The 13,401-nt window shown below is 37.6% G+C and overlaps 1 protein-coding gene across 14 annotated transcripts in view; it reads left to right on the top strand.

Moving 5' to 3' along the window:
- Nucleotides 1–13,401, top strand: part of MBTD1 (mbt domain containing 1) — a 68,292-nt gene that overhangs the window by 13,530 nt on the left and 41,361 nt on the right. For all 14 annotated transcript variants that reach the window (XR_005364510.1, XM_038547735.1, XM_038547730.1 and 11 more), the window contains one exon: nucleotides 9,827–10,028. Coding sequence is in view for 13 of the 14 variants with exons in the window: in XM_038547735.1 (XP_038403663.1) it covers nucleotides 9,875–10,028 (154 nt within the window). In the remaining variant the exon portion in view is untranslated. The remainder of the gene's footprint in view (nucleotides 1–9,826; nucleotides 10,029–13,401) is intronic.

The raw sequence follows: 13,401 nt of genomic DNA, 5'->3' as shown, positions 1-13,401 counted from the left end.
GATGCATATATATACACACCTAAATCCTAAGACTAGCATTTTAATAGACATTAAAGTCAGAAACAAAGTAAAGATGCACATTGTCTCTGATATGTGACATACTGCAGATATGTACAAGTACAGATAGGAAAGAGAAAACAATTGTAGACATAGTAATGGGAAAGAAATAAAAGTTTCTTTACAGGCAGCATGGCATTGATAGTTCATCTGGAAAGCCCCAGAAAATCAATGACAAAACTATTTCAAAGTATTTTAGGAAGATTGAAGGATATAAAATAAACCTTTATGTACTCAGTAAACAATTACACAATGTAATGAGGGGAAAATGCATTACAATAGCAAGAAAAAGGATACTTAAATTTCTAAGGATTTGGTTTTAACAATAATCATAAAAATCTATATGAAGCAAACTAGAAAACATTTCTTGAAGACACAAGGTGAAACTAAACAATTGGAACAACATCCTTTGTTTTTGGTTAAGACCTCTCAACCTTATGATGTCACTTTATTCCTCAATTAATTTAATGAGATCCTAATACCAACAATTTTTGTATAGAGCTAAACTAGTTAATACTGGAGTTCATTTGGAAAAATAAGAATATCAGAACATTAAGGAGAAGATCTTTGTGATATAACCCTAACAAATAGCAAAATAGGTAGCCTGTATAATTTGAAAAACAAGACATTGGCACATGGATAGACCAATAAAGTACTATAAAGTCCAGATACAGATACAGCTACATATGGAAACCCAATGCTTTATTAAAGTAGTATTTCAAATCACTGAAACAAAATGGACATTTTAATAATGCATGTTGGCACCATTAGATAGCCCCTTAGGAAAAGATGATATTAGGGTCAATTCTTCACACCATGCATAAGAATAAATTCCAAATGGATCAGAGGTCAAAATATTTAAAAATGCACAAATAACAAAATATGGGTGAACTTTTCTATGCAGTGATTATAAAGAAAAGTTTTCAATGGGTCAAAATCAAGTTTTTGTTTTTTAAGATTTTATTTACTTAAGAGAGACACAAAGAGAGGTGGACACAGGAGAAACAGGCTCCATGAGAGACATGGAGAGAGAGGCAGAGACCTAGGCAGAGGGAGAGGCAAGCTTTCCTCTGGGAGCCCCATATGGGACTTGATCCCAGGACCCCGGGATCACACCCTGAGCCAAAGGCAGGTGCTCAACCACTGAGTCATCCAAGCATCCCAAAATCAAGTTATAAAAATAAAAATACTGATAAATTTTACTATGTTTAAAATTTTTTTTAATTGCATGACAACTTTATAACAAAATTTGCGATATGTTACAAAAGGTAAATTCTTAAATACACAGAGCTTTGAAAAAAACATAGGCTAAAACCCCTAAAGATAAAGGGCAAAAACACACATCACACAGACCTATGAAAGAAGACAAAAATGGCTCTATATGTATAAAACCATACTGAGCATATCCTGGTTTTTAATGCCAATCCCCACTGAAAAGAATGAGAGCACCTTGGAGAAAGGGTTGATTGAGGATTGGAACAACGTAGGTACAAAATGATACTGGAATATCTTGATATGTCAGAAAGTAAGTCAATACCCAGCACTATTGATGGGAGCTTTTCAATGGGATGCAGTGCATAGGAATCCAAGCAGCTGAATATGGGATAATTTGAGCCCCAAAATAAGTGAGGACAGTAATAGATTATAAACCGCTGTAAATGAGGTGTGAATTCATACCGATTTTAAAATTTGCAAGATTGCTTATTAGTTGCAAGGAAAAATATGGTAAGAAAAATGGGACAACAGCATGAAAGAGTGATTAAAATTAACATTGGCAGAGAGGGCCCAGATAAGCATCTTATGCCTCTAAGATGTAATATTCTAAGAAAGTTATCTCATGGTATTATGGGGATACATAACTTGATGTAATGAAGAAACATGAGGATCCTCAAATGAGAAACATTCTGTTAAAAAGATGGGAAAGGAGCCTGCAATCTTTGAGATTACAGGAAACTAAGGGACAAATATGACCTGTGATCTTAGACTGAGGGGAAGAAATGCTATATAAAGGACATTATTGGGTCCATTGGACTAAGGTTGGTACATTGGGGAAAAGTATCGCATTGATGTTTAATTTCCTGAAACTGATAACTATGTGCTGTAATTAGGAGAGAACAATTTTATTTTTAGAAAATGCATACTAAATTTTAGGCAAACAAAAAGATATGATGTGTGTGACTTACTCTCAAATGATGTAGCAAAATGTCTATGTTTAGAGAGAAGTATAAAACAAATGAGGCAAAATGTTAATAATTGGCAGGTTAGAGTAGAGTACACAAGATTTCATTGTACTAGTCTTCCAACTTTCCTAGAAGTTTGAGGTTCTTTCCAAGTAGAAGATTAAAAAAAAAAAAAAAAAGACCACACTGACATACCATTTTTCATCTGTTATATTCGCAAAAACACTCTCACTGTTGGTCGTGCAAATGCAAAATGGTAAAATTTCTATGGACAGAAATTTGGTAATACTTAATTAAATTACATACACATTCACTCTTCTACCCAAAGAATATACTCTGATGGTTTACCTCAAGTAGTTTTAAATGTATATGCACACGTGTGTAGGTTCGTTTATTGTAGCAATACTCATAACCACAAAACATTGAAAACTGCTAACTGTCCAAACAAAGGAGATTGAGTAAACACACACATGTACTGTACAGCTGAAAAAAGAATGAAGAAAATGTATATGCACTAAAATGGAGTGATTTCCAGGATATGTTTCTGAATTAATAAAAGCAAAGGACAGAGAAATTTTAAATTATGTGTGGCCTTTTCTGTAAGAAAAACAAAATAAATATACTTCTTTACCTTTTCAAAATATACAAAGGAAGGATGAACCAGAGAGCAGTAAAGTTGATTACCTGCCTACAAAGGTGAATGATGGAGCAGGGAAGGAAATGACATTTTTCCAAGTTAAAACTTCACATATAGTTCTTATACTTGGAAGCAGGGCAATTTTTTAGGCAGTCCCCAGAAATGAAATTAATCGGGTAAGGATAGTAGGAAAGACTAAAAACCAAACTCGACTTATTTCAATAAATAACAACACGTTGAAGGAGGGAGAAATAAATAATCCAAGTAACTCTTAAACTCATTACTCTGACCTTCAGTTTAGGGAGATGGAACTACAAAGAAATTCTAGACTTATAAATTTGTTTCTTGTAGCTTATGGATGTTGTGCTTCTGAAACTATTTAAATGTATAAAAAGACTGAGCAAATGAGTACATGTAATTTGTGTGAGAGCCAGGGTTTTTCACTCTGAAAGAACAGAGTTCCAAATACAGATTTGGGGAAATAAGGAAAAACCCTGAAGCATGGATCAGAATTGGAGTTGAAAGTCTGAACTCATGATTTTCTAAGATACATACGTGTATACATATGTCACATACACATAGGTGTATATTCCAACTCCCATCTACTGAAGAGCCCAGAGACAAGAGACCTCAATAGCAATGAGCACATGGTGTACCTGTATCTTTATTTCTGATATCTCTCACTAAAAGAAACCGGGGCTCTTTGAAGAAATGGTTGATTCTAAGGTTGGGACAGGAAAATGAGTATAGGATAAGGCTGGAATGTCTTGTTATGCCAGAAAGTTAAAGAATTGCTCAAATAATGATAGAGGCTTGTTGGAATGACATGAGGCTTAGGTTCCCATTGGCTGAATCTGGAACAGTTTGAGTTCCCAGATAATTTAGGATTATAAAGAGTTACAAGCCACTGAAAAGTAGGAATCCATGAGTGGTGGGTACCCATAATAGAAAAAAGAGGGATCTTCCCTACAGAAGAATGTCAACTGAAAATATGGAAGAAAACTCTGGGGCTGGAAAATCATATTTACAGATTGGGCAAGATAATCATTGGATGCTAAATCTAGAGTGAAATTTTCATGAACAGAATATTTGCATGGTCTCTAAGTATCTCCCTGTAAATTGTTTACTAAAAGAGGGGAAATAGTAAGACTACAATGGAGAACCAGACCACACCTATACCAGATTTTCAAACTTCTCATAACTGATAAAAGGCAGGTGGAAATCACATAATCTAGATTTGCTACTTTGAGAGACAGCATCAGTTAGAGAGTATTTCAACTGGAGATATACAACTGGAGAGAAAAACCTCACATAAACCCAAAAGGTGGAAATAACTTATTTTAGAAAAGGAGAGGAAATCTATTTGGAAGAATTCCAAATTGTGTGGATGCCCCACTATTGAGGAGAAGGGAGCATAGCTCCCCACTTCCTAAGTGTGGAGTTCACGAAGTCCCTTAAAAAGTACAGTATGCAGGGGGGTTAGGAAGTCATTTTATAATGGAGAAAAACCTGAAAAATACTGCTGCAGGTAGAGGTGATCAAGGTCAGTACCAACAGAGGTGAGTCATGTGAATAGAATGTTTCCTTGTATGATTTGATACAAAGGGTACTTTATAGTACCTCTGATTTGTTTTCCGAAAACTACCCCAGTCTGTTCATGAGGAAATTATGAGACAAATCCTAGGAGAGGATCATTCAACAAAATACCTGACCAGTAATCCTCAAAACTGCCAAGGTCATCAAAAACTAGGAAAACCTGAGAAACGGTCACAGCCAAGAGGAGCTTTAAGGGCATGACAACTAAAAGTAATATGGAATTTTGGGATACAAATAGAACATTAAGTAAAAATGAAGGAAATGCAAAAATAGTTTGCATTTTCTAGCATTTTATATAGAATTATACAGAATGTGCTCTTGTCTGGTTTTTCACTCAGCATATTTTGAGGTTTCCATGTTATGTGTATCACCTCATTCTTTTTATTGCTAAGCAGCAAGATGGAATCACTGTGGATATGCCGTAATTTGTTTATTCACTCATCTGTTGATATTTGGGTTTTCAATTTTGAGCTATTACAACTATTCTTATATATGTATGTCTTTGGACATATTTTTTCATTTATTTTAGGTAAATAGGAGTGGAATGGGTAATATGTGGTTTACATTTAGCATTTTAACAAACTGCCTCTTTTGCAAAATGCTTTTGTTCTATTTACTTTCCCATCTGCAATGTTTTAGAGTTCCATTTACTACATAGACCATAGAGGGGTTTTTTTTTTTTTTGTTTTTTGTTTTTTAATTTGGGGCAATCTAATAACATCGATGTATGAGTATCTCATGGTTTTAATTTCCTAATGACCAGTGATGTTGAACATCTTTTCATGTCCTTATTTGCCATCCATAGATCTATGAATTGTTTGTTGAGATGTTGTGCCTGTTTGTTTTTTAATTGGACTGTTTCAGTTATTGGTAGCCCTGTATATATCCTAGATACCAATCCTTTATCAGACACATGACTTGCAAATATTGTTGTCCAATCTGTGTCTTGTTTTATTCTCTTAATAGAGAATAAGGGAAGCCTGGATCAGTTTTTAATTTTGATAAAGTCTAACTTACCAGTATTTTTCATATATGGATCATACTTTAATGTTATACTTTAGATGTTATACCTAAAAATTTTATGCCTACCTAAGGTCATAAAGATTTTTTCCTATATTTTTTCTAGGAGTTATATAGTTTGAATTCTTACATTTAGGTCTGATCCATATTTTTTTTTGTAATTCATTTTTTTAAGACTTTTTTAAATTTATTTATTCATGAGAGACACAGACTGAGAGGCAGAGACATAGGCAGAGGGAGAAGCAGGCTCCTCACAAGGAACCCCATGCGGGACTCGATCCCAGATTCCGGGATCTCAACCTGAGCTGAAGGCAGGCGCCCAACCGCTGAGCCACCCAAGGGTCCCTGTAATTCATTTTGAGTTAATTTTTATAGATGATGTAAAGTACAGATCAGAGTTGGGGGTTTTCTTTTGTTTTGTTTTTTTAATTTGGTAACTTATTTGATCCAGCACCTTTTGTTGAAAAGACTGTCTTTTTTCCACTGAATTACCTTTTTTCTTTTTTTCTTTTTTCTTTTTAACTTTTTTACTTGGATTTGACACAGTATTACATTAGTTTCAGGTATATGACATAGAGATTATTTTGCCTCTTCCGTTTTTAAATTCCAAGATCTCGTTCACCAATGATATCCTATTATGTCCCTGAAGAATTAATTCCGTTTTTTGAAGTTCTTTTTTTTTTTTTTTATTGCTCTCTGTATTGCTTCTGTTTCCTATAGATTCTTCTTCACATTCTCCGAGGCCTTTCTTTAATGATTGATTGGTGATCCTCGCCTGTCTGTTCATACTTAAGGGTTAGTCACTAAGCAACTGATTGAACTGAATGAGCCTGGAATTGGACTTTTTGAGAAGTGAGATTCACTTGGTGATTGATCCCTTTTTAAATCTTCTCTTTTTTTTTTTTTTTTTTTCATCTTCTCTCTAGTATTTTGGAGTGATACTATGATCTGTTTAAATGTGGTTTTCTTTTTCTTGTGTGTCAAGGGGCACTAGTGGCCTGGAACTACTTTAATGTCTCAACCTGGGAATTTCCATATTAACAGAATTAATTATCATAATACTTTCATTTTTTTAATGTTAACAGCCTGTAATTTCGACACTAAGATGTTCGTAATCATTGACGCCCTGAAATTTCAGGGTTATAGTCACTGACCAGGATAGTCAGAATAAGATGTTCTGTGCTGATATTTAAGGGTCAGTAAATATGCATTAGCTCCTAACAGAACTGGCTGTAAAGTGGACAAGCTTACATGAAAACTATGGGTATTTGCATGGACATGGGCAGTATGAATCTTCTAGAACTTAAAATTCTAGCCTAAATAAATAAATAAATAAATAAATAAATAAATAAATAAATAATAAATGTCTATCCAGTGTTTATTAAGTGTACATTCCAGACACTGTGATAAATATTTCATAATGTCTTTCCTTTGCCCTCAGGAAAAAGGAAGTGTATCACTTCTTTACCCTGGCCTTCAAGGGGGCCCCATGATATGGTCTCTGTATCCTCTTCCAGCCTCATCTCTTACACTTCTCACACTGGCCTTTCAGTGTGCCAAGTATATTCCAACCTGAAGGTCTTTGTCTTGTTCTTTGCTTTGCCTAGAACATCCCAGCACCAGCTATTCAATTGGCTGCCCTTTCTGACATCGGAGTCTCATCCTCCCAAGGCCTTTCCTCACCCCTGAATCTTAGCTGAGTACTCTTTACTCCTGCTCAATTTGACTCTGCCTTCACGTGGCCTTGCTTGGATTCCTCCTGCCAATAAACTAACCTTTGTGAAAAGCATGAATCTTGTCTGCTCTGTACACCATTCTATCTTCAGCCTCTGCTACTGTGAGATACACAAATGTCTGATAAATAGTTGTTGAATGTTGAATGAGTAAGAGAAGAGGCTCATAACTTGTTTCAAAGCTAAAGAACAGCAAAGCTGAGACTCAAACACATGGCTGTCAGAATTCTCCGCTCGTAGCACCACCCTTCACTCAGACAAGGACTCTCCCATTCCTTATCACCTCATCAGTTCAAAATGTTGCTATACTTTCTTCTGGCATTGCCTTCAGAATCTTGTTCTTTTGAAATCCAGTGGTAGCAGATTTTGATTCTTTGAAAATACATTTGATTTTTTTTTAACTTGTTTAAGATGTTATTTACGTAGTTTTGAGAGAGACTCCTTGCGGGGAGCCTGATGTAGGGCTTGCTCCCAGGACCCTGGGATCACCACCGGAGCCAAAGGCAGACACTCTGATCCACCGAGGCACCCCACATTTGATTCTTTTTAAATACCTGCGGATTATTCAGATCCAAATTTGTTAAAACTATTGAGGGAAATTGAATAATTACAAAGTAGCCACATACAATAGGGTTTTCTTTTTAAAATTGGATCTAAGAGAGTTCTAAAAGAAGAATACTAGGGCACCTGGGTGGCTCAGTTGGTTAAGCATCTACCTTCAGCTCAAGTCATGATCCCAGGGTCCTGGGATATAGCCCCACATCAGGCTCCCTGCTCAGTGGGGAGCCTACTTGTTCCTCTCCTTGCTTGTGCTCTATGTTGCTATCTCTGTCTCTCAAATAAAATCTTTAAAAAAATTTTTTTAAACAAAAAGAATATTATAAGTTGGAGGTAGTGGCAACAGCATTGTAGCAGTTGTAGAGCCTCCTAAAGGGCCTTCTTTTAAAAGAGAGTATTCATTTTAGTATAAAATATTTCCATTGTTTGGGTTAAGAAACTAATTTTGTTGCTTTCATAGTTACACCTGATACAAGTAAAAATCAGTTTTCCATTTTAGTGCAAATGTTTCATACCTGTATACCTGAAATGCACCTGTATACCTGAGATGCATTTGCTTTTTGTTTTGTTTTGTTTTTAAGATTTTATATATTTACTCATGAGAGACACAGAGAGAGAGAGAGAGAGGCAGAGACACAGGCAGAGGGAGAAGCAGGCTCCACACAGGGAGCCCGATGTGGGACTCGAGCCCAGGTCTCCAGGATCACACCCTGGGCTGAAGGCAGTGCCAAACCACTGAACCACCCAGGCTGCCCCTGCTTGGTTTTATTTTGTCAGGATTTCATCTTTGTTATTGGTCATGGTTGGAAGTTAAATTAGCCAGGAAATAAAATTGTGCATAAAGAGTAAAATACTAAAAAATACTAACTGAAGGAAAAGAATAAGGATAGGTGCCAAACTCTAAAGATTCTTTGGTTGATACTTTTCACTCTAGTTGTAACTCTCTGTGTATTTATATCTTTTTTTTTTTTTTTACGTTTTCTTTTGCTGTTTCTTCTGTTTCCTTACAGATTCTTTTTTCCTGAAGATTTTTTTTCTCTTCGTTAATTTCCTATTTTCTTTTTACTTCTTATTAAACTTGAAGTTTTGCAGTGTATTTCAGGAAAGGTTGGAGTTGGCAATACTACATTTTGGTGGTTTGGGTGGCTTTGAGAGAGGGCATATCTTTTTGGAAGAACAAATGTGTAGCGTTCACTGAAGATAATTGGTGCTTTTGTGCTTTTCCTTTAAAAAAAAATAACATTGGGGTGTTTGGGTGGCTCAGTGGTTGAGTGTCTGCCTTCGGCTCAGGGCGTAATCCCGGAGTTGTAGGATTGAGTCCCGCATCAGACTCCCCACAGGAAGCCTGCTTCTCCCTCTGCTTATGTCTCTGCCTCTCGCTGTGTGTCTCTTCTGAATAAATTAATCAATTAATTAATTAAAAAAAAAGAAAATTTTAGCTTGGAGTTTTTATAACCATTGTTTATGCTAAGGGAAAAAAAAGAGATACATAATGTACAAATGTTTTCTATAATTTTTGAAATAGGTAATATCTATAAACTATCTCTAAAATTAAAAATTCTTAATCCCTCCAGAGCTCTTAGCAGTGATTTTTGAAAGCATCTGTGTATTTTCTGGATGCTCTAAATTATTGTAGAAATCTACAGTTTCAGAGCTGAAAGGCAGATTGAGAAATCATTATGGGTATTTCATCATAACTTTAAAAAAAGATCATCTAATCTCCTTTCTTACAGAGAAATGACCCACCTCATTTATGGCAAAGCTTGAGTTACGTGGCCTGATCCTATTCAGTGTTCTTACTGTCTCTGTTGATATTCTTATCAGTTAACATGATAGCTAATAAATTTGCACCTTGTAGAAGGGGAAGCCTCCGTTATGAAACAAACATTTCATCACAGAATAAAATTATCGTTTCTCAGAGCTAGATCTTCATTTTTCAGTTATCACTTAAACAATTTGAGCTAAGTTCTTTCCCAGGTGGAGGGCGGTGGCAGGGGGTGTGTCTGTGCTGTGTCATGTATTATTTGATTTCTTCTACTTTTAAGACTGAACATTCTTCACGCTCTGAAAGGAAAAGAAGAGACTCGTTCGGGATGTTTGACGGTTATGATAGCTGCAGTGAGGACACAAGTAGCAGCTCCAGCTCTGAGGAGAGTGAAGAAGAAGTTGCTCCTTTACCTTCTAACCTCCCAATTATCAAAAACAATGGACAAGTGTACACATACCCAGATGGTAAATCTGGCATGGGTGAGTATTTACAGCCTTCTGCTGTTACTCAGCTTCATGTTGGAGGTTATGTTTTGGTTCCATTTTTTCTGTCATTCACCTTCCTTAGAATTTTTCAGGGAGAAAAGAAACACAGTCTGACACTTTGAGTTGTAGATAAGATCACTAGATTTCTTTTGGATCTCTTTATCTTGCCTACCTGCTATGTTCTGGCAGAAGGCAAGGAGAACAAAATAAAAACAAAAGGCTATTGAGAAACATAATGTGGACATAAATTCAGTCATTAGGTAGTAAATCCCCATGTAACTGAAAGTTTGCAGGATCACAGGTTTGTAGAGTTGACAGACATTTGCAGGGTAAAATCTCCTCTATAACAGTTCCTTCTGGGAAGTTTTCTTTTTAATACTTCCAGTGATAAAGGTATCTGTAATTAACAGAATATCCTTTATATTGCACCAAAATTACCCATCCTCTAAATTTGCCTTTGGGTCTTAATTTTGCCTTTTAAAGGTACACAGAAGGGGCACCTGTGTGGCTCAGTGTTTAAGCATCTGCCTGTGGCTCAGGTCATAATCCCAGGGTCCTGGGATCGAGTCCTGCATCAGACTCCCTGCAGGGAGCCTGCTTCTCCCTCTATATCTCTGCCTCTCCCTCTGTGTCTCTCATGAATAAATAAAATATTTAATAAATAAATAAATGTACACAGAAAAAAAAGAAATGTACACAGAATAATCCTAATCCTTGTTACTATGATATCCCTTCACACTAGAACACTCTTTGGTAACTCTAGTTGTTGCTTCAGTGATTTCTCATAGTATCACAGTGATTTTAATTCATTGGTACATCCTGCTCACTGTCTTCTGGACATACTTCGGATTACATGGGAGTAGGGTAACAGCTTGTCCTATCTTGCTGGAGACTGTCCTCTTTTTAGGATTGTAAGTCCCATATCCTAGAAAGCACCTCAGGCAAATGGCTGATCACCTATGTAATTAGAACAGAAGATAGTTCTGCCTTCATCTCCCTTTTTCAGGACACTGCATTTCCACTCATGCCACAGAATTGCTTTAGCTTTTTTTTTAAAGTAATAATGATTTTTGCATTTAACTGAAACCCTTCAGTCTTTCCTACAGCTTTACTAGTAAACCAATTAAACCAGTCTTGTGCATTTGCAGTTGACTTTTTTTAAGATTTTTAAGTAATCTCTCTACCCATTGTGAGGCTTGAACTTAAAACCCCAAGATCAAGTGTCAGATGCTCCACCAACTGAGTCAGCCTGACACCCCAACTTTCTATTTTTTAATAAATGATATGAGGCCGATTAGAATATACTTTTAGGAAAGGCACAAGCAGGGGCCATGGGAACATGAAGGACAGGTGATGAATTCTCACTGGGTCCAACCAGGGAGGGCTTCACAGAGCAGGCAGCCTTTGAACTGGCTTAGAGACAAAGGTGGAAGCTGTGGGAGAACCCTGTGAAAGGAGGAACTATATGAGCAAAGATGGGAAGGTAGGACTTTGAAGGAATAATGCTGAGCCATTCAGTTGTGCCAAGCACATAGATGACAGACGACAGGAAACGTTGCTGAGAGATGAAAGATCTGGAAATACAACCATCTTGGGGCCTGCCGTGTCTGAAAGCATATTTTTAAATCAGTCAGTGCTCACTGAGGGCCTCCTGCGGGTCCTGGTTTCTGGTACTTGCTGTCAGCAAAGAGACTTCCTATTGGCAAAAGCTGAAGGACACACTCCCACTTCACTTGGGAGCCAAACCAGGTCATCTCCAAGGACATCACAGAGACTAGGGCACAGGAGAAAGAAGGTGGATCGGGCAGATTTGGAGTTAAATTTTTGGCCTTGGGCGGGCTTCTAACCCACTGAGCCTGTTTTTCCATCTGTACCGTTGGGGTGTGGTTACCTGCTAGGCGGGGTGGCTTGAAGGCAAGGATGAGAGGAAGAATCCCAAGAAGCCCTGGCTGGGGTTGCATATACCAGGGATGCCTGGAAACACTGAATGGGAATAGGACCCAGCTTGTTTGATACCACTTAGATTCAGAAGTGAGTCTCCTGTGATATCATTCTGATTTTAACAATTGAAAAATGACTCAGGGCCTGAAAAGGGCCGAGGAGTGATCTCAAGCCTCCTCTCAAGTTGGGGCTGTAGATGGACCTAATTGATGAGATCAGCTTTACATTTCTCTTAATAAAGGGAAGCGGAGTAGCAGTGATCGGGCTACACTAATTGTCATAGAACCTCAGCAGCCAAAAGCCAGGTTGAGAGGTCCGGCCATGGGTCTCAGGGCAGAAGACCGGCACTGACGTCCCCTGGCCTGTCCATCAGGATGATGGGCAGCATGTATGGCTAAGAGGTTCCCCCTTTGGACATTGGTTGAGCTACACACTATACTGGTCCTGGGAGACCTGTCTCTGAATGTGGCAGGATATCTGGGAAGAATTAGGCACCTCCTCAGTCCCCAGGCCCTGGATTTGGAAAGCTTCTGGGAGCTTTCCTTTTGAGACCTGCCAAGTTCCAGCACCTTTCCAGCTGCAGTTGATTTTTTAAGATTGTATGTATGTGTGTATTTATTTATTTATTTATTTATTTATTTATTTATTTATTTATTTGAGAGAGCAAGCATACATGCAGGGTGGGGTTGGAGGGGCAGAGAGAGAAGCAGGCTCCCTACTAAGCAGGAAACCCACTGTGGGGCTGGATCCCAGAACCCTGGGATTATGACCTGAGTCGAAGGTAGATGCTTAACTAACTAAGCCACCCAGGTGCCCCTGCAGTTGATTTTTTAAATCCAAGGTTTAGGACTTTAAATTATTCCAGGGGCACCTGGGTGGCTCAGTCAGTTAAGCATCAAACTCTTGATTTCGGCTCAGGTCATGATCTCAGGGAGATGAGATCTAGCTCTGAGTTAAGCCTGCTTAAGATTCTGTCTCCCTCTCCCTCCCCCTGCAAAATTAATTAATTAATCCACATCATCTTTTTCTTACTAAATTTTGGTTGTCTAGAAGCTTTTTATTTTTAATTCTGTCATTTAATATTGAAGGTTGTGTTGTATAATATTCTGGTTTTATATAATTTGTAGATTTGATAATGGTGCCCTATAGGCCATATTCTAGTCTTTTTTTTTTTTTAACTTTTATTTATTCATGAGAGAGAGAGAGAGAGAGAGAGGCAGAGACACAGGCAGAGGGAGAAGCAGGCTTCATGCAAGGAGCCCGAGGTGGGACTCGATCCCAGATCCTGGGATCACGCCCTGAGCCAAAGACCGATGCTCAACCACTGAGCCACCCAGGTGTCCCATATTCTAGTCTTTTGATTAAAAAGTTGAATTAGCATGCAACCTGGTACAGAGTCCTGCAGACTATCAAAAAACTTCCCATT

Source organism: Canis lupus, chromosome 9 (genome assembly GCF_011100685.1).
Source record: "Canis lupus familiaris isolate Mischka breed German Shepherd chromosome 9, alternate assembly UU_Cfam_GSD_1.0, whole genome shotgun sequence".
Classification (NCBI taxonomy): Eukaryota; Metazoa; Chordata; class Mammalia; order Carnivora; family Canidae; genus Canis; species Canis lupus.
The sequence above is the reverse complement of the archived record's forward strand: the minus strand, read 5'-3'. Positions and strand labels throughout refer to the sequence as shown.